Genomic DNA, 27,655 nt, shown 5'->3' on the forward strand with positions numbered 1-27,655 from the left:
CAGTATATCTAATGTTAAATAAACTCTGTTCTACCTTTGAAGAGCAGTTGTCTGTGATTATTTGTGTATATGCGTTGTAATAAAAGCTAACAGCTGGTTATGAGAGATGGTAAGTCCCTTTGGGGTGGACTTTGGGCTTTTTCACTTCGTAAACCTATAACGTGCACAAAAAAGATACATAACACAATAAAGGAAAGGGTAAAAAGCCAAAAAGCATAATATGAGCACTTTAAGTGAACAACCTCTTTTGAGACTGTATCCACAGTTCAGGTATTGGTCCCTGAGTCCAGGTTGGTGCCAAATTATTAATTCCTATTAATAATTGTATTCATATTACCATTAATTTATATATTTCATAATATTTGGAAAAAAAGGACAGAACAGTGTAAACTTCAACTGTAATTCTATTAATCCTGTGTGGCCGATGGATAACATGAACATTAATGAGAACATGTTGAGTGTATTGCTGTATGTAAGAGTGGATGAAAATGTCCAAAATGTATTGCCCAAAACACAGAAAAATTACTTGAGGGGGGTCCTACAGAAAAGGTTTGGGAACCACCAGGACATGAAAAATGCTAATTAACTTTGGTTAAATATATGTTAAACAAAGCAGTGTTTGCTAAATTGAAGATGAATTACTTCCAAAAGAACCACCATTGGCTGTTATCATAATGGTTAGCCACTGGGACAAACTAGCTTACTGCTACTTCTGCTATCTCACCGGAAGTAGCACCCATTACCTCTTTTACAGTAGTGCCCCCCGAGAATAAGGTGGATATTCAGTCAATATTTGCTGCCGCATCGACTCAATTCTATATTGTTCTTTCAAATTTCATTGTTACCGTAGACTCGAACTGTCCTGGTATCCTGCACCATAGATCGGCCATTAGAAGCCTGGACAGTGACTGAAACCTCTCCTGTCTCTGGGAAACGGGTCAGAAGGCTGTTCTGCAGAGTCAGCGTAGGCTACAGGAGAAAGTCACAACAGGTTGGTTGTTAACTGTGTCTGAAAAGTCTGGGATCAAAAAATGGCTTCCTTGATTACCTGAAGTAATTGGGCTCAAACTATCATCCTTCATTAAAGTGGCTATAACTGATATTTAACACTAACAATGTGTCATATGACAATGCTAAAACGTGGCAATGTGAAAGAGGTCACACCTTTTTCAGCTGAATTTGCAGCTTACTTCGGCTATAAGGAGCTTAGTGAGCTCATTTGTTTGCTGTCCGGCTGCAACTTTACTGTTTAGTTGCACTCTCACTACTCTAGTGTTGTTTTCAGCTGCAACAGACAGCTGTTTTTAGAGAAAAGCTCTTAAAGGCCCTGCACACTACCTGCTCAGCAGCAAACAGCAGACAGAAAAGTTAGCAACAAGCTTCCAAGCTGACCATAGTGGAACATTTAGCAGTTAAAATTGCTAGTGACCAAAAACAGAGCTATCATCAGGTGGACACAAACATGACTCCAAATAATGTTGCTTTGTATCTACTGCATTTGTAATTTATAACTGTTCTGCTAACATGTTAGCTATGAAAAACATTATAAATTGATGATATGGAAATGTGTTTTCAGCTTGTTTACTGCCCCAAAGAGAAGTCAGAATTGGTACAAAGAAAAAAGTAGAATGATTGAATATAATTTGATGTTAGTAAATGTTATGTTTGTGGATTGTGTCCTTTACCTGCAGGTTGTCTCCTATCCACCAGTAAAAGACAGACAGGTTTGCCTCAGTGGGAAGAACTATGGCAGTCAGATTGACCTCATGGTTTCTTCCAGTAATGGGAGCCACTTCCAGGTGCACTTCCTGTAGAGGGGCTGTAAGAGAAGAAAACATTTAGGTTCAAGATTAGGAATTAAACACTTTCATTCACAAGCTGCTTTAATTGACTAATGGTATGTTTTTAATGGATTGTACACTGTGTGTGTGTCCGTGTCCAGAGGGCAGTAAGTCAAACAGATGGTATCCTGGGTGAGGACAGCCAATGCTTTTTTTTTGTGCCATATCGACTACACTCTGCAGAGCCTTTTTGTTTGCAGCTGTACAGACGGCTTACCAGACTGTAATGCAGTACACTAGGATACACTCAATAGAAGAATGGTAGATGAATGGTAGAATGTTTTTGTGTTTAGTATCAGGTTGTTGGCTGAGCACCACCACACCAGCCAGTGGACCTCATCCCTGTATGCAGACTCATCTCCTCCTGATATGAGCCCAAACACTGTCCACTGTAGCTAATGGTTGGCTAACGTTACCTGCTGTGTAACGTGTTATTAGTGTTTACTAACTAATGGCAGGCTAACGTTACCTGCTGCTAAGTGTAACATGTTACTAGTGTTGACTAGCTAACGGTAGGCTAACGTTACCTGCTGCCAAGTGTAACGTGTTACTAGTGTTTACTAGCTAACGGTAGGCTAACGTTACCTGCTGCCAAGTGTAATGTGTTGCTAGTGTTTACTGGCTAACGGTCTTTAAGTGCCTTCTTAAAACATATTTGAGCTTGAACCTTTTTCCACGTTTTTTTTTTCACTGGTCAATTTTGAGATTTTGGGATATTTGTCTTCAATAACATGTCTTCTTTCAGACTTGTGGTGAAATAAAGTCCGAAATACACATTTAGGTCTTTATTTTACTACACTTTGTCTGTTTGCGTCGGTAGATTTCACCTAAATTCAACAAAAGTTGGCGTTCTAAATCATCGCGCTGCTCCGCGATCGCTGTCTGCACCCTGTCGTCACATATACCGTTGGAAAGCTCTCTTTCTCCTGTACAATGCTGTCGGATCCAAATATGGTCATTTCCTTTTTATCAGCAACCAATCGTGAAAGTAAAAGGGGGGATTTAACTGAAAATGCGCAATCTCATTGGCTGATGCCAATTTCTGACAACGTGATTCGTTCAGAATTGTCACGTGACACGCTCTGACATTTCCGCGGTAGCTCAAAATGTTGAAAGAAATGCATCGAAAACGGCCGAAAATCACCTCAGAGAAGACGAAAACAGTTGTCATTAGCAAGAAGACACACAGGATTACAAACTAAGACAGCAGATGATGAAATGCCTTCACATAGTACGTCGATGTTTAAACTATCGTTCAGAAAACAGGAGTGTTCAGACAGCGGAGGTAATCAGACTCTCTCTCTCTCTCTCTCTCTCTCTCTCTCTCTCTCAGCAGTTTACAGAAAGTCATAGCCTACATGTCATATATTAAATATTTGTCACATATGTACCACACTGTACTGATTGCAATACAACACACTATATTACAAAACAATTACATTACACAACAGTTACAGTTTTGTATAATATAATTACTATATAATAGGCTACTAAACAAATCTGTAATTTTGGGATCCTAAGTGGTGTGAGTCCCTCAGGCTGTAGCAGGCAGATCCATTTGTAACTGTCAGTGGAGCTGCTGTCACCTCTCCTAGGAGAACTACCAGCTTCTCTTCTGGTGTTAACTTTTTTTGGCTATTTTTCCAAGGTGTAATTCTCTTAGTGAAGATAGTTTTTTCCCAGTGGAGGAGGAAGTGCATCTCTGTCTGACCCAGCTGGTGGTCACTGAGCCTGTATTTAGTCAGGATCTGTCTCTTCTTCGTATCTCTGACAGTGTGAAGATAATCTGTCAAATAACAATTTAGTCTACTTTGTTTGCTTTCTCCAATGTTCTAAATATTGGTCTTTTGAATGAGTCATAATTAGTTTTGTCATGTTGTGTTATGAACCAGTGCTGATGGGAGCCTGGTTAGTTATCTTCACCATCAGCTGACTGAGGGGACTGGTTCTGGTTAGTTATCTTCACCATCAGCTGACTGAGGGGACTGTTTCTGGTTAGTTATCTTCACCATCAGCTGACTGAGGGGACTGTTTCTGGTTAGTTATCTTCACCATCAGCTGACTGAGGGGACTGTTTCTGGTTAGTTATCTTCACCATCAGCTAACTAAGGGGACTGTTTTGTGGGAAAAGTAAGCTGGAGTAGCAGCAAGTATGGCCATCTCCACCTTGATGAAGGTGCCTCTGCCATGCTTTCTGTTATGGAGAAGTTGTGTCTTCAGAGCACAGTTGTGACGGTCAATTCAATGAGAGAAACTGATATGCTCAGGACCTGAAAAGCTGAGACCGTCACAGCTGCCAGTGTAAAACATAGGCGCAAGAGTCTAAGCACAGCTAAAATACATATGGTGCTGGAATGGACAGTTAGACTTTAAAAAGCTGTTACATCTATTGTTGGTCTTGTTCTGTGTCCATACAACTGTCCAGCGTGGGTTTTGTCTGCAACTTTGTGCATGATACGCCAATATTAATTCATTGAGTTACTGCAGTTGTAGGCCTTATATGCCTGCCATTTTATTAAATAATCAATTTTCATGAGCTTGAAATATTCTATATTATTATCACTAAGGGCCTGAGCATTTATTCTGTTTTTGAGCAATTTTTCCAATAGAAATGTATTAAATTCCACTATTTAAATCTTTAAATGCCGTTTTCTCAAAATGAGTTTTTTGTCATTCTCCAGTATAAACATCTCAGCCTATGTAGCACCTATGTACACCAAACTTTCCAGTTATACACTTAGTAGTATTCTGAAGATATTTACAGAGGGATTTGTTAATAAATTATTCCTGCCCTGATTTATGTGAAATTTTAAGCTAAAAAACATGGCGAAAATCGAGGCTATGGACAGTATATTTTGATTTCCTAGGTAATGAAAGCAGATATCCTGAAATCCCTCTGTAATTTTGTTTTCATCTTGTGTGTAAACAAAATGAAAAGAGAATTTTGCACCTGGCTTTATCATATGTTCAGATCTATCTACCGAAAATATATGCAAAATCGCGCATATTTAATGAGAAAATGCCTAATTTGCATAATTAAACATAAACATTTCAAAAACTTGTAATACATTTTTTTATATACTTGTGTAAGTAATCAACTGAGGAAGTTTCATGGAGATATCTATTATTTAAAAATTTTAGCCTATTCACCTGTAGTGTCTCGCCTTAAATTGTTCTTTTTTTTTCTTACCTACACTGTACAGGTTTTAAATGTTAAGACTGAAAGGACTGGGGTAAATAGATTCAGATTATATCTGAAGTTTAAAAATTAGGCTTAAGCAACACATCTAAAACTCACTTTTTACCACATTATATGTAATTGGTAACACTTTATTTCAAGGGGTGTGCATAAGACTGACATGACACCGTCATAACTATGACATGACACCTCATGAACATGAAGGAGTCTATGTTCATGACTGTTAAGTCTCATTCAGTAAATTATGACACTTTTAATGCTAAGTTAGCATTGTTTAAGATGTTTGTGTTATGACAGTTTAACATTAACGAAGACAACAATCTCTGTGTTATGACAACTTAACATTAAGCAAAACAATATAACCGTCAATGTATTTGTTAAGACAACTTGACATTAACCTAGACAACATAGCCAAAAATCTGTCATGGAAGGCGTAATTATCAAACTTTAGTAAACTATTTAGCTTTATGTGTTAACATCACATTAAACTGTCATTAAGTGGTTGGTTTTTATATGGCATAAAACCAATATGATTGTGTCAATATTTTTCCTTGACCTCAAGTGAAACAATTAGACTTGTCATAACGTTTGATTTTACCATCAAGTGCTTTTATAACGGTGTCATGGATAATTCCCTTGACCTCAAGTTAAGTGGAACCATTCAGACTTGTAATTAAGATGTTATAAAAGTTATAATATCAGTTTGACGACAGTGAATACACTAACGAGGTGATTTAATGAGTTTTGGACTTTAAGCTCCTTGAATGCCCTTTATTCTCTTAAATTGTTCTTTTTTTCTTACCGCCATTATACAGGTTTTATATACCAAATTTTCCACACATAAGTAACCCTTATTTTTAAAAACTGACATCTTTTTGATGGGAACTCTGGTGCTGGTAAGTAGGCGGGCGGCAGGCGGAGTCCTATACACACTGGAGTTTGAGGACTTTGTTTGAGGTACCATTGATGATACTGTTGAAGTAGTCAAGACTGGATGTTACAAATGCATGAATAAGTGTTTCTTCATAAAGTTTCTTTGCATCCATGCCTGTTGAGCAGGTGGTGAGGGTGGAGTGAGTGGCAGCAATGACGGTCTTGGAGGAGAGGTAAAGTTGAGTGTCATTGGCGAAACAGTGAAACCTGAAGCCATGGCAACTTGGAGTTGCTCTTAAAAGACTTGAGACTTGACTTTGACATGCCTTTTAAAGACTTGACTTGGACTTGGACTTGCCCTCTAAAGGCAGCAAAAAGACATTATACACAGTTGTCTAATAACCATATGAAAACATTCAGTGACTGTCTGGGAGACCGACCTGTCACCTGGATGTACATGGTAGCCTCGTCGTGCCCTGCCATGTTCTCAGCCTTCACCGTGACCTTGTAAACGCCTGGATTTTTGTAGCGATGCTGGATAGGCTCATCTGTCACCGTTAGGTTCTGGTAGATAGCCCGAACCCCATCGCCAAGGTCCACCTGGTACTTGGTGCTGCTGGTGTCACCCTAGTAGGAAGAAATGAGGATTTTCAGCAGATTTAAATTCAATGGAAAGAAGAAAATAACAAGAACAAGAAAAAAAACTTTCATCCTACCTGTTCCTGGTGGACAATGAATGTGATGTCATCACCAGGTGCCACGGCCAACATCTGCCCTTTGATGCTGACCTGTAGTCCTTTAGGAGGCAGCAGAGGGCAGTTGTGCTGTGTGGCGCTCTGCTGCTTGTTTAGCCCCCCTTCACACATGTTAGATATCACCTTCCTGTAGCTGAAACACATTAGAAGGTGTGTAATACATGAGTATGAAGGTGTATGCAGAGTATTTAAAGGAATATTTCAACATTTTGGGAGATAGGGTTGTGTTCTTTTTTGTGGAGAGTGAGATGAGAAAGTCAATATCAATCTCATATACTGTATGTGTCTTAAAGATGCAGTAGATAAGCCTTATAAAACTAACTTTCTGTCATATTTGCTGAAACTGACCCTATGTTCCAGTAGAACTACATGAAGCAGGTCATTTAAAAAAAAAATATGGCTCCTCTGGCACCACCTACAGCCTGGAGTGAGCTTTATGTGTTAACATCACATTAAACTGTCATTAAGTGATTGGTTTTTATATGGCTGTCATAGGACCAATATAATTGTGTCATGAATATTTTTCCTTGACCTCAGTGAAACAATTAGACTCATAACATTTGATTTTACCGTCAAGTGCTTTTATAACAGTGTCATGAATAATTCCCTTGACCTCAAGTTAAGTGGAACCATTCAGACTTGTAATTAAGATGTTATAAAAGTTATAATATCAGTTTGACGACAGTGAATACACTAATGAGGTTTCAGCCTAAGCTGGCATTACTTGGCGCTAAAGTAACCGCTAACTGTAATTAGCTACCGTTAGCTCAGGTTAGTTGTACAGCTGTCAATTAGCTGAATCAGCCCCGGGGTACAAAGAGCCAAACCCGGAAAGAAAACCATCTCGGTAGTGTATTCACTGTCGTAAAACTGGCCTCTTCCGTAAGTCTCGGAGGCTGTTTTTGGCCAGCAACTCAAAGTCAGCTAAAGTGCTAGCATGGTGGAATGAATTGAATTGCTTCGAAGCTGCCTGTGGAAACCCAGTGTAACGCAGATTCAGCGCTCTTAGCTACTGTAAACTCTAATCAATATCTGTGACGCGACAAGTCCCTCCCTTGCCTCTGACAGCCAATTGATTAGATTGGTGAGGTTTAGGCATGAGGAGTGAGATTGTTTAGAGTAAGAATAACAGGGTAAGCCAAACAGAGGCAGAGCAGGGTGGGAAATGTCTTTGCCATTCTTAGGAAACACAAATTTGCTAGCCATTAACCGTTAACAGAACTCTTAGTGAACACGGTCGGATGGGACCAAACACAGCCTTACGCCTATACGGAGAAGGCCAGCTTTACGACAGGGAATACATTACCTAGGGCTTTAGCTAACTCTGAGTCGCCGGACCGGACCAAAATCAGCCTCCGAGACATACGGAATAGGCCAGTTTTACGACAGTGGATCCACTACAAAGATTGATACACTCCCGGCACCCCTGGGCTGAGTTGGCTAATTTGACAGCTGTACAGCTAACCAAGCTTACTAACTTTAAGTAATGTTAGCCTATAGAAAAACTCATTAAATCATCGTCAAACTGGTCTTATAACTTTTGACATCATAATGACAAGTCCAAATTGTTTCACTTTACTTGAGGTCAAGGAAAAAAATATTATTGACACAATTGTAATGGTCTCATGACAGCCAATATAAAAACCAACCACTAAATGAGTTTAATATATTGTTAACACATGAATCTAAATAGTTTCTTAAAGTTTGATAAAAAGGCCGGCCATGACCTATTTATGTTATGTTTATGTTGTCATAATAAAGACCTTGTTATATCTTAAATTATGACTTTAAAAATTATGACAAACAATGCTAAGTTAGCATTGTTTGGGATGTCTGTTAGACAATAACGAAGACAATCTGTGTTATAACAACTTGAAAGCAAGACAATAATGACAATAATCAAACTATTCATACAGACAGTTTTCAATAAAGGTTTCGGATATTCGCGCCAGCTCATGTACCATGTTGGTGGGACAGCTGCTGAAGAAAAAGAGAAATGCAGTGTGAGCGGACGAGAGAGAGCGATCTGGGCTGCGGAGAGTTAAAGTTTACCGGTGAAGATAGCAAGTGAAGTGTACAGGAGCTAGAGTCTGCAGTTTGAGCACAAATAAAACTGGAGGTGTACCGTGCATGGGCGATTTTAGACTCTTTTTGGGGGGGCTCAAGCCCCCCTAAATTTCTTCTCAGCCCCTCTAAAAAATATAATAAAAAAAGGTTTTTAATGAATTTTGGTGCTTAAAGTTAGAGTTGCAAACTTGTCTGTTAGTGACAGAGGATAAACGTTAGCTGACATTGTTGTTCAGTAGCTAGCTCAGCGATTATTGGCTAATGAAATTATTGATTTAGCAGGGGGGGTGAATACTTTTGCATGGACTATATCCGTGTCACATTCTCATTGGGGGCTGAGCCCCCCTAAAGGTCTGATCCTAGAATCGCCCCTGGTACCGTGTCTGAGTGAAGGGGATTAGCTCCGGAGACTCCAACCCTGTCTCCCCCCCAAAGGTAAAGCTAACACTAAGCTACTGTAAGCTATTTATTAAGTTTCCTTTTAGCAAAATACTAAGTGAATTTAATTCCCTCTGGAAAACAGTGTAGCATATGTCTAGGGTTTTTATTGTGAAAGGTAAGAACAGAAAGAGTGTCTCTGGTAAACGCTGCCTTTTTCAAGGTTGAAAGGAGTAATACAGTTTGCCGTCTGTACAGTCTGTGGTTCGGAAAGCAGCCTCCATGTTGTTTTTGATGATCCCATGGATGAAAACTGGATACAGTGTTCAAAGCCCCGTTCATTCCAATTAGAGTTGGAGTCTTCTGCTCTGCTTCCGCATTGTGCGGCCCAAAACGTCATGATGGACACGCGCACTACAGTGTTGCCAACTCTTTTCCAATGAAAGTAGCTAGCACTAGCTCTGACCTGTCCCCCCTCCCCTTCTACCTGCCTGCGCAGTGCTGCTCTGCACATGAGGGGAGAGCAGAGAAGGGGGGGGGGGCTGCTCCTCAGTCACAGAACAGAAAAGAGAGGTGACTGTTTTGGTGGCCACAAGAGAGAAAGACCTTGCATACTCGCCGGACAATACTGAGTCGCCAGATTTGTTGCTAGTCGCTTTTGTGAAAAAAGTCGCTAAGGGCAACACTGGCGCACTAGTGACAGTTTGTTTGCGTTGTCGTAGCGACATTGCACGTTCATGACCTAGTCTGTTGGATACAACAATTATACGTGGAGAACTCCCCGTTCATTGTCTAAAATACTCACTAACGTTAAACATTGTTTTTTTGTTGTTCCCCATCGTTTAAATGCTTATCAAAATAAACCCATGGATGTATTGAGAGAACCAATCAAAGCCTGGTGCTGTTCCTGGGGGTTGGATGAATAAGCAAACAACACAACGTTGTCGTTATTCATGTTGCGAAAGCTCCGAAAAATGGATGTTGTTTCGAAAAAAAAATCAAGTTGCTTTATCACAGCGTAACATTCTGTGTGAAAGTAGTCGGGACAAAAACAATGGTTTAAAAAAAATATACTAACGTGTGAACTAATCGCACAAAAAAACCCATCCCCGGTGTGTAAAGACCTTAAAGGGAATGCTTTAAGGGACTATATCCATATGGCATTTTCTCTACCAGAAAAGCAGTGGCAGGGGGCTGGGGAGCGCTTCATCCCAGCACTGCCTGTGGGTTTTATTTCTTTAACGTCACTGATGTTAGCGGGCGACCGCATGTGATTGCACACAATCTCCTCTCATTCGAGTATTTTTTTGGACAGCAATAGGCTAGCCTTTTCCCCCTGCTTCCAGTCTTTGCTAAGCTAGGCTAAGCACATCCTGTACTGTATGTGTGTGTGCGCACATGCACAGACCCAGTGCTGGACTCGTAGGTTTTTCCTAGATGGCAGTCTTCGGGTGGTGAATCTAGATCATGCCAGAAGTCAGCAAAGCAGCGATTGCCGTCCGTGTGAGAACGTTCAAAACCATAGTCACTACACAAACCACAGGAACACAGATATCATAATTAATTTAATTAATACAATTACATTATTTTTTGAACACATCATACACAACAAAATGTGCTGGTCTAAGAAAATAATGGTTGGATGCACCTGAGGAAACAGAGATTACGTAGGTTTAGTATGGTCACATCCAGTTTAATACTAATTTAGCACATTTACCTATGCATTCAAATTGTGCACATTTAAATACTAAGTTTGTCATTGTGACAGCCAAAGAGCCTGTGGCCTTGTTCTGTGTGCTGTGTGAATGCTTGTGCACTTGAAGGTACTGGCCCCGGTGATAAGGAGGCTACTTAACCCCGTCTGCCAAGAGCATGTGGTTAAATTTAAATGATTGATTTAAAATGTAATAACACTAACATAAAAAAAAAATCTACCAGTCATTTGCTGTTAAACGACAACGACACAAGGAGAAACACTAGATGGCAGAAGGGTATTTTACAACAACATTGAACGCAACACAGCCTTACGGAGCCGGACCCAAACGCAACACTCCCATCACCGTTTATCCGACAGCGGCAGCATGGTGTCTCAAGTGCAGCTAATCTCCTCTGTGTCTTCAGCTGCAGACTGTTGTAAGTGAAATACAGTCACACTTTACACCATTTACCTGTCAGCATTTTAACCGTGTTTAAGCCAGCTAATGTTACCACCCAATGGTAGGCTAACGTTACCTGCTGTATATTAACTAGCGTCACGACCTAGGCAGTTTAAAAATTGCATGCCGATTAATTTTATCTCAAATGGTTGTAATCTTTACACATTTAAATCGATTTTTAACCGATTCACAATGCATCGTTATATCCCTAATATATATTAAACACAACGTTCGTACGCAACACAACATTTCCACTGTTGTGCGTTTGCCATGAAAAGATACTTTCTGTTCATGTTAATGGCGCATGTTAAAATCCGGTGCTAATATGGCCCTGGGGCCCAGTATCTACCGGACGAAATAGCAACGCGGATTTCGGTGCCTTATTACGGTGCCACCTAAATGTCTGCTCTGCTCTCTTAGGCTCCGAAACAGACATTAGAGGCAAACAGAAACATCGCTGCATGTCACGCTAGTAAACACTAATAACACGTTACACTTGGCAGCAGGTAATGTTAGACTACCATTAGCTACAGTAGTAACTGGATTAAACACAGTTAAAATGCTGACAGCTAAAAGTGTGACTGTATTTCACTGTAGGGAATTCCAACAGCGGGACGTCCAACAGTCTGCTGCTAAAGCTAAGAGCTAAAAGACACAAACTAGCACTGGTCACCTGCTGTTGTCGGAAAAACACAGATGGGAATAAAGGTTGGGTTTACTGGTAAACCTCGTAGTGCATTCAAATCTATTGTAAAATACTCTTTTCTCATCTGTTTTTTTTCCTTTTAACAGCAATTTACTGGTGAAAGAAGTAATTATTGTTATTACATTCATAATAATAATTTAAATTCCCCTCTTTTTTGTGCTGATCCAAAAATTTATCCGATCCGTGACTCAAAACTGCAAAACCAAAAGCTGATGCCTTTGAAAAGTTAGCGTTGAGCCCTGATATATATATATATATCTCCAGTTTTCAGATACAATAATCTAGTAATGTCATGTATCTATCTGTGGAGTGCTCACCAGTTGAAGTCTTGCTCGGTGCATTGGCAGGGTTTGGTGGTGAGAGCTGATGTGTAGCTTTTTCCTTTGATACAGAACGCTGTGTCCTTCCTTTTCCGGAAACTCCTTTCCTGGCCCATAATGCACTTCTCTCCCTGAGGGTGACCATATAGAAATGACAATTCAGTTTTAAAAGCATAAATGTACTTTAATTAAGTATGTCTGTACCGTATTTGTGTGTGTGCATTACCTGCAGGTCTGTGAGCTGCCAGGACACGTAGTCAGACTCAGTACACTGACGGGGGAAAGACTGCCTGAAGTCCACTTTGACTAACTCCCAGTCTGACCTGTAGCTGATGTGGCCAAACACACTGTGAACACACAAAAGATGCAAAACAGCTGTATTCCAATAACATAACTACCAATGTCAAATCTAAATTAACAACAATGCTTGTTTTTTTACTACCCAAAGTTCATGACCATTGTCGAGGGTTGAAACATAAATCAAAAACTACAACACAAACTACAATAAAACATTTATGATACAATTTATACAGATATAGATATATATCAGGTGATCTCCATGTTTTGGCCAGGTTTTCTGTTTACATGTTAACACTGTTAATTTTTATATAGAAATGTCACAGATAACAAAGCTTCTAAAAACATTGAAATAGTAGTAAAAAATTCATATTGATCGATGTGCATATATGAACAAAGAGCTCCATGTTCATATTAAAGGAAATTGCAAGGGCCTATAGGATTGGACTGCCAATGGATTCCTGTGAATCTGAGGGAATGATGTATGGCCTATTAGTGTCCACTGCCATCTGCTGGCTGTGTTGAAATGATTTATCTGATCCTGTGGTAGTTGCTTGCACATATACTAAAAGTGGAACCAAAAGGGCAGATACTGCTCTTTGACGATGTGTGCGGCTGTTTTTCCTCGCGGAAGACAGGTAAGTAATGTGAAGAAATAAATAAAAGTCAACATGCTAAAGGGGCAAAACAAGGACACACCAAGGCCTTGAGTAAAAGCAATCTTTTATAATGACTTTCTATTATATAACCAAGCAGTTCTAATTACTTTCTTTGAATATAAAGGGGATGTATCAGATATTGACTTCAGTTTTGACTGCAGTATTCTGTGCAGATGTTGGAGGAGAGAAGTCAAGGAAGTCCAACAGCCACTCTCAGAGTAGAAGGGAATGTGGCCGTATCATGAGGGGGTTGCCACATCCTGTAGGTCAGACATCTCTTAACTAGGTGAGGGGTTACAGGGGAACTATATGTTTATAGGACGCTCCTCCTTTAAAAAGTCGGCTGAAGAAGTCATTGGACCAGGATTGCGCTGAAGCAAAGGGCCAAAGGATCTTGGCCACAACCAAACAATGGGATGAGGCGACACCCTGGAGTAGAATAGAATATCAACTGTCTGAACTTGGAAGTCTGGGCCATTTTGCGTAGCTGTCAGAGCGAAGCAAGATGACCCGCATCAAAGTGTGTGTCATGTAGTCCTTTTGCTTTATTACTTATAATAAATAAAGATCAAAGCTGTTGGGGCTTTTGTGACTTCCTCTCAATTAAAGAACACGACAATAACTAAATAAGTCGTTTTTGGCGAAAATAACATTAACCTTGTTAAAATATTTTGAAAAGGCTCCAGTGTGATGGTAGAATGTGAAGATTGACAGCGACTGCTGCTGCCCTGGACAGTTGGATTGCAAATGGCAGTATCAGGGAGATATGGTGGCGAAATTCTGCGGTATAACCGGGACGACATATTGCTTTTGCAGCATATGGATTAGCCAGCACTGGACTTGGACAACTGTGGGGAATTGATAATGAGACAATGCTTAGTGGCACTGGCCACTGAACAGGCGGCAGAAAGCACCAATGACAAAGCAAGGAAGGAGAGGGGGAGTGAGGCAGAGGCTGAAGAGACTCACTGGCACACACGAATGTCTGCCGCTCCTCAATATCATACTTGCCAGCGTTTGCTCTTTACGCAAAAAACTGGATGAATTTCAGTCGCCATACAAGGAGGCCAGCTTGATCTGCTTGTAGACCTGATCTAGAGCTGCTACCTCTGTCATTTAGACCCAAGTATCTCCCCCCTGAGTTTGGTCAGCTGGCTCTAGTACTTGTTTACATCCCCCCTTCTGGCAACGTCACACGCGTGTCATAGGCCATAGCTGCGTCTGTTCATCAGATTGAATGTGCATCTCCAGATTCCCCTGTTCTCATACTAGGGGATTTTAATGGCTGCAGGCTAATTAAGACACTACCAATTTACCAACAATGTTACATGTGCCCCCAGGGGTGACAGAACAATTGACCTCTGTTATGGGAATGTAAAGAATGCATATAAAGCATGCATAAAAAACCACCACTTAGGACTTAAGACCATAATATGATCCCTGCCTACTGCACAAACCTGCAGCGAGGGCGTGACTAATAAGCTGGTGAAAAATTGGGACGATAATCTGGTTGAGACTATACAGGGCTGCTTTGACTGTACAGACTGGGAGGTGTTAACACAAGGGAACAGCCTTGAGGAAGCCACGGATGTAGTTACTCACTATATCACCTTCACGAGGAAATGATTGTCCACACAAAAACTGTTCTGTTCTCTGTTCTCCAACAATAAACCCTGGATTACAAAAGCTATGAAATTAACTCTGAATGAAAAGAAAATTGCCTTCAACTCAGGAAACATAATCGAGTCCGAACTCATTCAAAATAGACTAAACAAAGAAATAAAAGCAGCAAAGAGAGGGTACAAGGAGAGAGTTGGTAACACTTTCAAGAAAGTAAAGCCAGGGATGCCTGGCGAGGTGTTAAAACACTGGCTGGCCTCCCTAACAACAACTCAACATCCTCAAATACCAATTTTACTGCAAGTGTGACCAGTACTGTGTACTCACGAGAGGGAGAAGGTAATGGCTGAGTACACTCCAATGTTACCTACCCAAGTACAACTGGAGCTGCGACAGAGGGGGTGGAACTCATGCTGACAAGGATGAAAGGAAATAAAGCACCAGGACCTGACCAGATCTGTGGCCGATTGCTGAACGCCTGCTGCAGCCAGCTGGCTGGTGTTTTTGGTCATCTCCTCAACCGCTCCCTGTCAGAACATTCAATCAAATCACTCTGGAAATCTTCAACCATCTGTCCTGTAGCCAAAAAAAGCATCCCGCCTGTGACAATGATTACTGGCCTCTGGCACTAACATCTCTGGTCATGAAAGTCTGCAAAGTATGCATGCTGACCCTTTTCAGTTTGCATACAAACAGCACAGGGGTGTGGATGACGCTGTATTACTGCTGCTGCATGGCGCCTATACCCATATTGAGAAGGCCAAATCATTTATTCGACGAGTCTTTGTGGACTTCTATAGCGCATAGCGCACAGTGCAACCTACCTGATAGGACGAAAACTGCTACAGATAGATGTCAACCCGTACCTGATCCTCTGGATTCTCTCATTCCTGACAGACAGACACCAGAGGGTCCGAGTCAATAATCACCTTAGTTCATCCAAGACAGACTGGCTGTCATTCCAACAGGAGATCGAAGACTCCATCTCCAGCATTCCATCACACCCCAACAACTATAACATGTTTACAGACCTGCTGAAAAGGTCAGCCTGGCGACATATACCAAGAGGATGCCAGACTGAGTACATCCCCGGGCTGTCGGAAACGACACATGGTGCATTATCACGGGATGCATAAAGCCAACGCCAGACCCGTGCCTCTACGCCCTAGCTGGCATTGCCCCCCCCCCGACATCAGACAATCCATCATCGCCCAAGACGAGCGGAGAGCACAGGAGTTTGACACCAGACACCCCGTGCACGAACACACAGTACCTCCACCCTGACTGAAATCCAGAGCCAGTTTTCTGCAGACAGTCCCACCTCTCCAGACAACCAAAGAAATAGCAAGGACCATCTGGAAAGATGAATGGAACCAGCTAAACACACGAGCCCAGGACTGGATGGAGGGAGGAATCACCCTGACTGAATGTCTCGCTAGCGGGCACGACCTCCCATGGCTAACCTGGAAGACCCTCAACAGACTACGAGTGGAACAAGGGAGGTGCAAAGCACCTATGAAAGCATGGAACCACCAGACAGAAGACACATGCAGCTGTGGAGCAGTATAGACAATGTCCCACCTACTGGAGTGTGAAAACACCCCCCAGTGCAGCCCCCAGGACCTGGCTGAACCGACCCCATCAGCTGTGACCTGCGCCAGATATTGGCAGAACCACATCTGAAATTGCAATGGACTCGAAGAAGAAGATCCAAGACAGTCTCCACGGGAGCCCCACAAGGCATTGTAATCTCACCGGTTCTGTAAATACTGTACACAAATGACTGCAGGAGTACTATCCTAGGTATAATAAACATTATATCCTCTGATGACAATGTGATCATGGACACCACCAACTGACAGAGACAGTTACAGTCCGAGATGGACATTTTTACTGAGTGGTGTAGGTGAAACTGCCTTGAGCTCAACACCTCGAAAACAAAGGAGTTGGTTGTTGACTTCTGCTAATCAACAACCAGCTGATAGAAAGAGTCAGGTCATAGAGATACCTTGGGACAATAATTCTACACTCACCTTCGAACTAAACAGTGAAACTATCCTTTCTAAATATCAGCAGCTCCTCTCTGCCTGATGAAACTCCACAAGTAGGGTTCACTCACCAGTCCTGACAGCATTCTATCAATGTTTCATCAGTGCTAACCATCAAAATATCAGCCTGGTTTGGGTCATGTCAACAAAATCATATCATTGAGCAGTAAAATAATCGGACGGAAACAGGAATCCCTGATCAGCATTTAGAACAGACGGACTAATCAAAAAGAAACACAAATAGCCTCAGACACCCCCCACACACTGCACAGCCAATAGTCTTCTACCCTGAGGTTAGAGACACAGGTCACTCTCATTCAGGACTAAGAGAGCCATGTCGAGTTTTATTCTTACATCCATCAGACTCATGAATAGCTGATCTATTTATTTATTCATTTATTTATATATATACATTTTTAAACATTATTTTAATGACTTTAATGCCTATTTTTCATGTATTGTGCTTTGCATGTTTTTACCTTCTGACTGTTGGTCTGTGATGTGTACGGTATATGGTATTGTGTTGTTGAGTATGTGAACTGTACATGCAAACTGCAAACTGTGTGACTGTGTGTAATGTGTTGTTGGGTATATGGATTATACACGCACTGATGCTCTGCACAAATATAGTTCCTAATTGATAAATAAAGTTCATTGAATTGAATCAGGTTTGGCTCCAGGAGTAAGTCCCAGTTTCCATATTCTGATCCATTTCGGACCAATTGTTAAAAAATCCACAAAAATTCAACCCACCTACAAATTTGACTGCTGGACCATGTGTTTATTTGTCCTAAACAACAAATGTTCCAATGGTATGTTGCTGTTTTTCTATATTGTTAGCTAGCAATAGCATTTTACCAGCAGTGACTACAATGCTGGTATTGTTTTCACCTTGTAAGTCTGTGTGTCATCATGGCAACATGTGGTCCTGAAAATACCTACTATAGCGGGAACTACGACAGAAGTGGATTTGAGTTTTGAGCTTTACTTCACGCCCCTGGCCAAATAACCTGTAAAAAGGCAAATTAATATCTGAAATTTCCCAAAATGTTGAAATTTAAGGGGCAAAAAGTTAAAAAAAAGCATCTCAATCAGGGCCGGGAGTTTCATGCCTTAGACTGGCCTACTTTACTTCACGACTGATTATATTAAAATAATGTAATTAAAACCTTAGTATATAGGTCTGCAATAGCACACTGTTCTCTACAGCCTTTCCAATTCACTGCAAATATTGCTTTACAATGTAGATTTATTAGAACAGTTACCATCTTTACAACAACACAATGCTGTTCAACAATATGATAATCTATTTTCTATGCAAATAAATGTTCACATATATCCAAACCTTAAAATTAAAAAAAAGAATAAATAAAAATATAAAATAAAAAGACTTAAATGCATTGCACTTTCTAATTCCACACTGACAGCAGCTATCCCCTGCACACTACTGGCTCTGTTTCTGACACTAAATCAAATTTTAAAAATTGTCAAAATTCAAAGCACAAATCTCCCCTTTTTACAAAGTCAAGTCACTTTCATTCATGTAGTGCAGAATCATCTGGCATCATTAATTATCTCAGGGCCTTTTTTAATACAGAGCAGGTCTACACTATACTCTTTATTAATATTCACTCACTCAATGAGCAATCCTGCCTGCCCACTCTGCAGTTATGAGGTCATGGCTGGTGATTGGTACCGTCTCTTCATTGTCCCTGTAAGCAGCAGACTGGACTAATGGCTGCTGCTGACGAGCTACAAGAAAACGTTTCATAAATATGAACGCTGGTTTGCAGACAACGTTGTACTATGTTTTGCACTACAGCTAACATCCTGCACTGCTCCTAACTAGCTTACCCGTGTCATTGTCTTCATCTGGCGTTTCACGCTCGCTGGTTTTAATAAAAAAGATGCTCAGTTTAGCACACCCGGCCGTGTCACTTTCTAGAGCTTTCCTTTTTTATTTTTTTTCTTGCCTTTTTAGCGTCGCCTTTGTGCTTTTTATCTGTTTTCTCTCCATCTCTCCATCCAGGACCTGTACCGGTCCAGGGTCAGGAAAAGGGCAGCAAAAATCTCTGCAGACCCTCACATCCTGGTCACAAACTGTTCAAACTCCTTCCCTCTGGTAGGACATACAGGGCTCTGTTCTTATCTCTGGTAGGAGATACAGGGCTCTGTTCTTCTCTCTGGTAGGAGATACAGGACACTGTTCCCTCTGGTAGGAGATACAGGACTCTGTTCTTCTCTCTGGTAGGAGATAGAGGGCTCTGTTCTTCTCTCTGGTAGGAGATACAGGGCACTGTTGTTCTCTCTGGTAGGAGATACAGGGCACTGTTGTTCTCTCTGGTAGGATATACAGGGCTCTGTTCTTCTCTCTGGTAGGAGATACAGGGCTCTGTTCTTCCCTCTGGTAGGAGATACAGGGCTCTGTTCTTCTCTCTGGTAGGAGAGAAAGGGCTCTGTTCTCTCTGGTAGGAGATACAGGGCTCTGTCCTTCTCTCTGGTAGGGGATTCAGGGCTCTGTTCTCTCTGGTAGGAGATACAGGGCACTGCCCTTCCCTCTGGTAGGAGATACAGGGCACTGCCCTTCCCTCTGGTAGGACATACAGGGCAATGTCCTTCTCTCTGGTAGGAGATACAGGGCAATGTCCTTCTCTCTGGTAGGAGATACAGGGCAATGTCCTTCTCTCTGGTAGGTGATACATAGCACTGTCCTTCTCTCTGGTAGGAGATACAGGGCACTGTCCTTCTCTCTGGTAGGAGATACAGGGCACTGCCCTTCTCTCTGGTAGGAGATACAGGGCTCTTTTCTCTCTGGTAGGAGATACAGGGCTCTGTTCTCTCTGGTAGGAGATACAGGGCTCTGTTATTCTCTCTGGTAGGAGATACAGGGATCTGTTATACTCTCTGGTAGGAGATACAGGGCTCTGTTATACTCTCTGGTAGGAGATACAGGGCACTGTCCTTCTCTGTGGTAGGAGATACAGGGCTCGGTTCTTCTCTCTGGTAGGATATACAGGGCACTGTCCTTCTCTGTGGTAGGAGATACAGGGCTCTGTTCTTCTCTCTGGTAGGAGATACAGGGCTCTGTTCTTCTCTCTGGTAGGAGAGAAAGGGCTCTGTTCTCTCTGGTAGGAGATACAGGGCTCTGTCCTTCTCTCTGGTAGGGGATTCAGGGCTCTGTTCTCTCTGGTAGGAGATACAGGGCACTGCCCTTCCCTCTGGTAGGAGATACAGGGCTCTGTTCTTCTCTCTGGTAGGGTATACAGGGCTCTGTTCTCCTCTCTGGTAGGAGATACAGGGCTCTGTTCTCTCTGGTAGGAGATACAGGGCACTGTTCTTCTCTCTGGTAGGAGATACAGGGCTCTGTTCTTCTCTCTGGTAGGAGATACAGGGCTCTGTTCTTCTCTCTGGTAGGAGAGAAAGGGCTCTGTTCTCTCTGGTAGGAGATACAGGGCTCTGTCCTTCTCTCTGGTAGGGGATTCAGGGCTCTGTTCTCTCTGGTAGGAGATACAGGGCACTGCCCTTCCCTCTGGTAGGAGATACAGGGCACTGCCCTTCCCTCTGGTAGGAGATACAGGGCAAATGTCCTTCCCTCTGGTAGGAGATACAGGGCAATGTCCTTCTCTCTGGTAGGAGATACAGGGCAATGTCCTTCTCTCTGGTAGGAGATACAGGGCAAATGTCCTTCTCTCTGGTAGGAGATACAGGGCAATGTCCTTCTCTCTGGTAGGAGATAGATAGCACTGTCCTTCTCTCTGGTAGGAGATACAGGGCACTGTCCTTCTCTCTGGTAGGAGATACAGGGCACTGCCCTTCTCTCTGGTAGGAGATACAGGGCTCTTTTCTCTCTGGTAGGAGATACAGGACTCTGTTCTTCTCTCTGGTAGGAGATAGAGGGCTCTGTTCTTCTCTCTGGTAGGAGAGAAAGGGCTCTGTTCTCTCTGGTAGGAGATACAGGGCTCTGTCCTTCTCTCTGGTAGGAGATACAGGGCACTGCCCTTCTCTCTGGTAGGAGATACAGGGCTCTTTTCTCTCTGGTAGGAGATACAGGGCTCTGTTCTTCCCTCTGGTAGGAGATACAGGGCTCTGTTCTTCTCTCTGGTAGGAGATACAGGGCTCTGTTCTTCCCTCTGGTAGGAGATACAGGGCTCTGTTCTTCCCTCTGGTAGGAGATACAAGGCTCTGTTTTTCTCTCTGGTAGGAGATACAGGGCTCTGTTATACTCTCTGGTAGGAGATACAGGGCTCTGTTATACTCTCTGGTAGGAGATACTGGGCTCTGTTCTCTCTGGTAGGAGATACAGGGCTCTGTTATTCTCTCTGGTAGGAGATACAGGGCTCTGTTATACTCTCTGGTAGGAGATACAGGGCTCTGTTATACTCTCTGGTAGGAGATACAGGGCACTGTCCTTCTCTGTGGTAGGAGATACAGGGCTCGGTTCTTCTCTCTGGTAGGATATACAGGGCACTGTCCTTCTCTGTGGTAGGAGATACAGGGCTCTGTTCTTCTCTCTGGTAGGAGATACAGGGCTCTGTTCTTCTCTCTGGTAGGAGAGAAAGGGCTCTGTTCTCTCTGGTAGGAGATACAGGGCTCTGTCCTTCTCTCTGGTAGGGGATTCAGGGCTCTGTTCTCTCTGGTAGGAGATACAGGGCACTGCCCTTCCCTCTGGTAGGAGATACAGGGCTCTGTTCTTCTCTCTGGTAGGGTATACAGGGCTCTGTTGTCCTCTCTGGTAGGAGATACAGGGCACTGCCCTTCCCTCTGGTAGGAGATACAGGGCACTCCCCTTCCCTCTGGTAGGAGATACAGGGCAATGTCCTTCTCTCTGGTAGGAGATACAGGGCAATGTCCTTCTCTCTGGTAGGAGATACAGGGCAATGTCCTTCTCTCTGGTAGGAGATACATAGCACTGTCCTTCTCTCTGGTAGGAGATACAGGGCACTGTCCTTCTCTCTGGTAGGAGATACAGGGCACTGCCCTTCTCTCTGGTAGGAGATACAGGGCTCTTTTCTCTCTGGTAGGAGATACAAGGCTCTGTTCTCTCTGGTAGGAGATACAGGACTCTGTTCTTCTCTCTGGTAGGAGATACAGGGCTCTGTTCTTCCCTCTGGTAGGAGATACAGGGCTCTGTTCTTCTCTCTGGTAGGAGATACAAGGCTCTGTTCTTCCCTCTGGTAGGAGATACAGGGCTCTGTTCTTCTCTCTGGTAGGAGATACAGGGCACTGTTCTTCTCTCTGGTAGGAGATACAGGGCTCTGTTCTTCCCTCTGGTAGGAGATACAGGGCTCTGTTCTTCTCTCTGGTAGGGTATACAGGGCTCTGTTCTCCTCTCTGGTAGGAGATACAGGGCTCTGTTCTCTCTGGTAGGAGATACAGGGCACTGTTCTTCTCTCTGGTAGGAGATACAGGGCTCTGTTCTTCTCTCTGGTAGGAGATACAGGGCTCTGTTCTTCTCTCTGGTAGGGTATACAGGGCTCTGTTCTCCTCTATGGTAGGAGATACAGGGCTCTGTTCTCTCTGGTAGGAGATACAGGGCACTGTTCTTCTCTCTGGTAGGAGATACAGGGCACTGTTCTTCTCTCTGGTAGGAGATACAGGGCTCTGTTCTTCCCTCTGGTAGGAGATACAGGGCTCTGTTCTTCTCTCTGGTAGGGTATACAGGGCTCTGTTCTCCTCTCTGGTAGGAGATACAGGGCTCTGTTCTCTCTGGTAGGAGATACAGGGCACTGTTCTTCTCTCTGGTAGGAGATACAGGGCTCTGTTCTTCTCTCTGGTAGGAGATACAGGGCTCTGTTCTTCTCTCTGGTAGGGTATACAGGGCTCTGTTCTCCTCTATGGTAGGAGATACAGGGCTCTGTTCTCTCTGGTAGGAGATACAGGGCACTGTTCTTCTCTCTGGTAGGAGATACAGGGCTCTGTTCTTCCCTCTGGTAGGAGATACAGGGCTCTGTTCTTCTCTCTGGTAGGGTATACAGGGCTCTGTTCTCCTCTCTGGTAGGAGATACAGGGCTCTGTTCTCTCTGGTAGGAGATACAGGGCACTGTTCTTCTCTCTGGTAGGAGATACAGGGCTCTGTTCTTCTCTCTGGTAGGAGATACAGGGCTCTGTTCTTCTCTCTGGTAGGGTATACAGGGCTCTGTTCTCCTCTATGGTAGGAGATACAGGGCTCTGTTCTCTCTGGTAGGAGATACAGGGCACTGTTCTTCTCTCTGGTAGGAGATACAGGGCTCTGTTCTTCTCTCTGGTAGGAGATACAGGGCTCTGTTCTTCCCTCTGGTAGGATATACAGGGCACTGTTCTTCTCTCTGGTAGGAGATACAGGGCTCTGTTCTTCTCTCTGGTAGGAGAGAAAGGGCTCTGTTCTCTCTGGTAGGAGATACAGGGCTCTGTCCTTGTCTCTGGTAGGGGATTCAGGGCTCTGTTCTCTCTGGTAGGAGATACAGGGCAATGTCCTTCTCTCTGGTAGGAGATACAGGGCAATGTCCTTCTCTCTGGTAGGAGATACAGGGCAATGTCCTTCTCTCTGGTAGGAGATACATAGCACTGTCCTTCTCTCTGGTAGGAGATACAGGGCTCTGTCCTTGTCTCTGGTAGGGGATTCAGGGCTCTGTTCTCTCTGGTAGGAGATACAGGGCAATGTCCTTCTCTCTGGTAGGAGATACAGGGCAATGGCCTTCTCTCTGGTAGGAGATACATAACACTGTCCTTCTCTCTGGTAGGAGATACAGGGCACTACCCTTCTCTCTGGTAGGAGATACAGGGCTCTTTTCTCTCTGGTAGGAGATACAGGGCTCTGTTCTCTCTGGTAGGAGATACAGGACTCTGTTCTTCTCTCTGGTAGGAGATACAGGGCTCTGTCCTCTCTGGTAGGAGATACAGGGCTCTGTTCTTCTCTCTGGTAGGAGATACAGGGCTCTATTCTTCTCTCTGGTAGGCAATACAGGGCCCTGTTCGCCAAAACCAGCCGACACAGAGACAGTTTCTTACCCCAAGCAGTCACTTTGTTGAACACTCAGAAATAGCCCCCACCCTCACACTGAACAAAGTCAATCACCACTGTTCTGCTCATCTACCTCACGTCTTTTTCAATCCTACAATTACAATATTGTTATTAATATATTACTATTGCACTGATCTGCCTTGCACTGTACTATTATTAGTGTCTATTGACCGATATTACACTATTCCTTCCCTCTCTTCAATTGTTATTCTATATTTTTTGTAAATTTGTAAAATCTATTGTATTGTTATACCATATACTTAACAGTATTTTTATATTTCTTACTGTGCCTTCTGTTTTTATTCTTATATGTTAAGTGAGTGCTGTACTTTGAGGGCAAAGATTAACCAGAGTCAAATTCCTTGTTTGTTTATGCAAACCTGGCCAATAAAGTTGATTCTGATTTTATAGCTTCTCCTGGGCCTGTTCTCAATGATCATATGTCATCATCAGATGGTATAATGTGTGTTCTAAAAATGTGTTCATACAGTACAATTATGAATAATAAGATACTATTACATACTATTTTCTGCTCTGTATTTAAGGTGTTTTCCCTTCTCCTCAGCAATTACAACACAAAGTCCTCATCCACCCGGAACCTGGCCACTGAATCAAATCAGTGGTATCCTAGTCTTTTCTTCATGTTTTGAATAATACAGAAAAAGCATTCAAGTTGGATTACAGGCAGGACTGGTTAACCTCATTTAAATCCCAAATCACCTGTTTTTCGAAGACTCGAGTCATCATGCATTTATTTGTCCACTTAACAGCTGGCTTCCTTTGAAATTCTGGTTATGATGTTCCTTATATGATGTAGTCATTGAAAGCTCCAACACACAGATAATACACAGAGCATATTACATGTGGATTATTAATATACGTACTGTATGAATAGACTCTTCTACAATAAAATCATACAGGAGCAAAGCCTTGAAAAAAGTACTCCTATTTCACCTCACAGAGCTAACCCCCTTCTCTTCTCTATCCTTTCCACTAGATGGTGATGTCTTACAGGTGATCTCTACCATTCTGAACTCTGCTGTCTTTTCCTTGTGTGTCAGTCAGAACATTTCTTACCCACTGTTATTATCACAAGATTGTGGTTCGATCCCAGGCTTCTCCGGCCACATGTCAAAGTGTCCATGAGCAAGACACTCAACCCTAAGTTGCTCCCCAGATGCTGAATGTATAGCTGTCCACTGCTCCTACTACTAAGGATGGGTTGAACGCAGTAATAACATTTCACTACATGGTACTATGTGTGTGTGACGATTTATGAATAAAGTTTCAGTTTCAGCTTTTCTCAGTTATGAGTCATGTCTTTGTACTTATTTATTGTATCATTGTAGTTGCTGTGCATCTCTCTCTCGCTCTGCCCCCCCAACTGCTGGAGGCAGATGGTTGCCCACCTGAAACCAAACCATTCAAGGTTGTAAATTAAAGTGGAAGTGTAAATTATAGAGTGTGTGGTCTAGATCCTGTCTGTAAAGTTTCATGGGATAACTTCTGTTAAGATTTGACACTATTAATAAAATAAAATTAAATAGAAAGTTCATCGAGGAGTATGCTGTTCACCAATCTGTTTGTCTCTCAGCTCTAACTTTCTATCATTAGTTTGCTCATTAAAACTATGTATTGCTAATGCTGTCCCTTTCATGCTTGGTTGTGAAAGTGTGAGTTCACTCAAGTTACAAAAAGTGACTCCGCCGTAGCTCTGAGCTAAGTGGCTCCTGTAGTCAGGTGTGCTTTGCAATCCGCAATGCGGCAGAGCATGTAAACTGTAGCAGCATGCAATTCAACTCACAGAAATAGACTGCGCTCAAGCTCGCCTTCACTCACACTTACGTGGTCAAACTTATGAAGAATACTAAAAGTCAAAGACAAAAAATATGTATGTAAATATATAGGCCTATATTAAAAATATGTATTCAGGTTTTCACCCAGCGCTCTATGTTGGCTATAGTAACGTGTCAGTTTCCAGCTGTGTAGAATGCATATCTATGTTTTAGAATGCAGATGCAGTCACTGTCTCATTTCCTAGCTGCAAATGCATTTGCTATAAAGACTAGAACAACCTAGAAAACAATGTAGGCAACACAGGAGATAGAGCTGAAAATTCCTGCATGACTTTATTGTCTTTTAATTTTTTTTTTAAATCATAGACTGATTCTGTTAAGACAAGCTTATGAATTGACAGCGCAGTATGCTGATATCTTTGTTTAAGTTCATCTAGTTCACCCAGCAGTCAATCCCTCTCTTTCTTCCTGCAATAAATAAACCTATACAGTATGTTAGATCATCAACATGATAGATCAGATACTCTGTTTTATTTTCACGCTATGTGAGCAATATATGTGACGCTTATGATAAATACAGGTTTTTCAGCAATACAATATTTCAGCATTGAAAATGTTTTAGAAAAAGATTTAAAGTGTGGTATAATCAATCGTTTCGGTGAACGTTTTCTCCCAGTCCAGATATGTATATCATTATGGTGTGTTACTGCTCATCTTGCACACAGTAAAATCATCACTGTTATTTTGTAGCATGAAGTTTGTTAGCACTTTTTTCAAGTTTGAGAAGCTACTCCACAGCCATAGAAGCTCTATTAGTGAACAAACAACTCCAATCAGCTAAGTGAAAAGAAATCAACATTCATTAACAGTGGGAACATGTTCCTTTAGTCTTATAAATAGAAGAGCTAAGAGGGAGCAAACATTACCAGGGATATGTACTAAAGTGGTTTGAGTCTTATTTAAAGAATAGGGATTACTTTGTGTCTATAGGGAATTATACATCTGAGCATACAAATATGACGTGCGGAGTTCCCCAAGGCTCCGTTCTGGGGCCGCTCCTGTTTAACATCTAAATTATAAAGTCAGCCTATTACCACCTTAAAAATATATCAAGGGTTAAAGGACTTATGTCTCAAACTCCCAGAAAACTGCAGGTCTGCCGCAACTCTCAGTTCTTTTAAATCAAGGCTGAAGACCTATCTATTTGATGTTGCCTTTCTTTAAATAACTGTTCATTTGTTATACTGAAGTTGCATTGTTGACACTGTATGACAATCTATATAAGCATATAAAGAGAAATTCCTATTTTATCTGCTTTTATATATTTAACTGTTTTAATTGCTCTTCAATGTTTCATTTCTTATACTGCACTGTAACTTTTATTCTTGTATTTTATCTGTTTTAAATTTTTTATTCTGTTTTCATGTAAAGCACTTTGAATTGCCCTGTTGCTCAAATGTGCTATACAAATAAAGCTGCCTTGCCTTGCCTTGCCTCATTTCCAGGAGAGATGCAGGCATTTGCAGGCGTTTGTTTTTCAAAGTATGTTCATTACAGTGCATGGTGCAGGGAAATACGATAGTGAAAATGTTTTTTCAGTAGCAATAAAATGGCATGATGCTCTCAGACAGCAGCATGTGCAGTATAAGCCCATTGAGTCTGTCCAGTCTCTGATATTTGACCAGCTGCCATTAGTATGAGTGGTGGACAATCTCTGCCCCCCCACCTGTCCTCAGTGCTAAATCACTGCTCAAAGACTTCATTATGGGATGGCAGGCGGTGCTGTCAGAAATCGAAACTCAGTGGCAAGAAAATAGACCCTGTGTCAGGGTACAATGGCGGACACAAATGCACAACTCAGAACACGGAGTGAAAAGGTAAGTACGTTCATTTTCCAGAGAACAATGCAGGCAACGGTACAAAATCGGCAGGCAGAAGAC

General features: G+C 42.3%; 1 protein-coding gene across 3 annotated transcripts in view; it reads right to left on the reverse strand.

The window, feature by feature from the left end:
• The window catches only part of LOC116065940 (sortilin-related VPS10 domain containing receptor 2), a 96,284-nt gene that overhangs the window by 11,874 nt on the left and 56,755 nt on the right, over positions 1 to 27,655 (reverse strand). For 2 of the 3 annotated variants that reach the window (XR_004897794.1, XM_036002851.1), the window contains exons 12-18: positions 12,522 to 12,642; positions 12,293 to 12,426; positions 10,522 to 10,641; positions 6,630 to 6,801; positions 6,354 to 6,540; positions 1,686 to 1,819; positions 846 to 969 (exon numbers count right to left, since the gene is read on the reverse strand). Coding sequence is in view for 2 of the 3 variants with exons in the window: in XM_036002851.1 (XP_035858744.1) it covers positions 846 to 969; positions 1,686 to 1,819; positions 6,354 to 6,540; positions 6,630 to 6,801; positions 10,522 to 10,641; positions 12,293 to 12,426; positions 12,522 to 12,642 (992 nt within the window). In the remaining variant the exon portion in view is untranslated. The remainder of the gene's footprint in view (positions 1 to 845; positions 970 to 1,685; positions 1,820 to 6,353; positions 6,541 to 6,629; positions 6,802 to 10,521; positions 10,642 to 12,292; positions 12,427 to 12,521; positions 12,643 to 27,655) is intronic. The other variant, XM_036002852.1, reaches the window with a different exon arrangement.

Source organism: Sander lucioperca, chromosome 7 (genome assembly GCF_008315115.2).
Source record: "Sander lucioperca isolate FBNREF2018 chromosome 7, SLUC_FBN_1.2, whole genome shotgun sequence".
Taxonomy (NCBI): Eukaryota; Metazoa; Chordata; class Actinopteri; order Perciformes; family Percidae; genus Sander; species Sander lucioperca.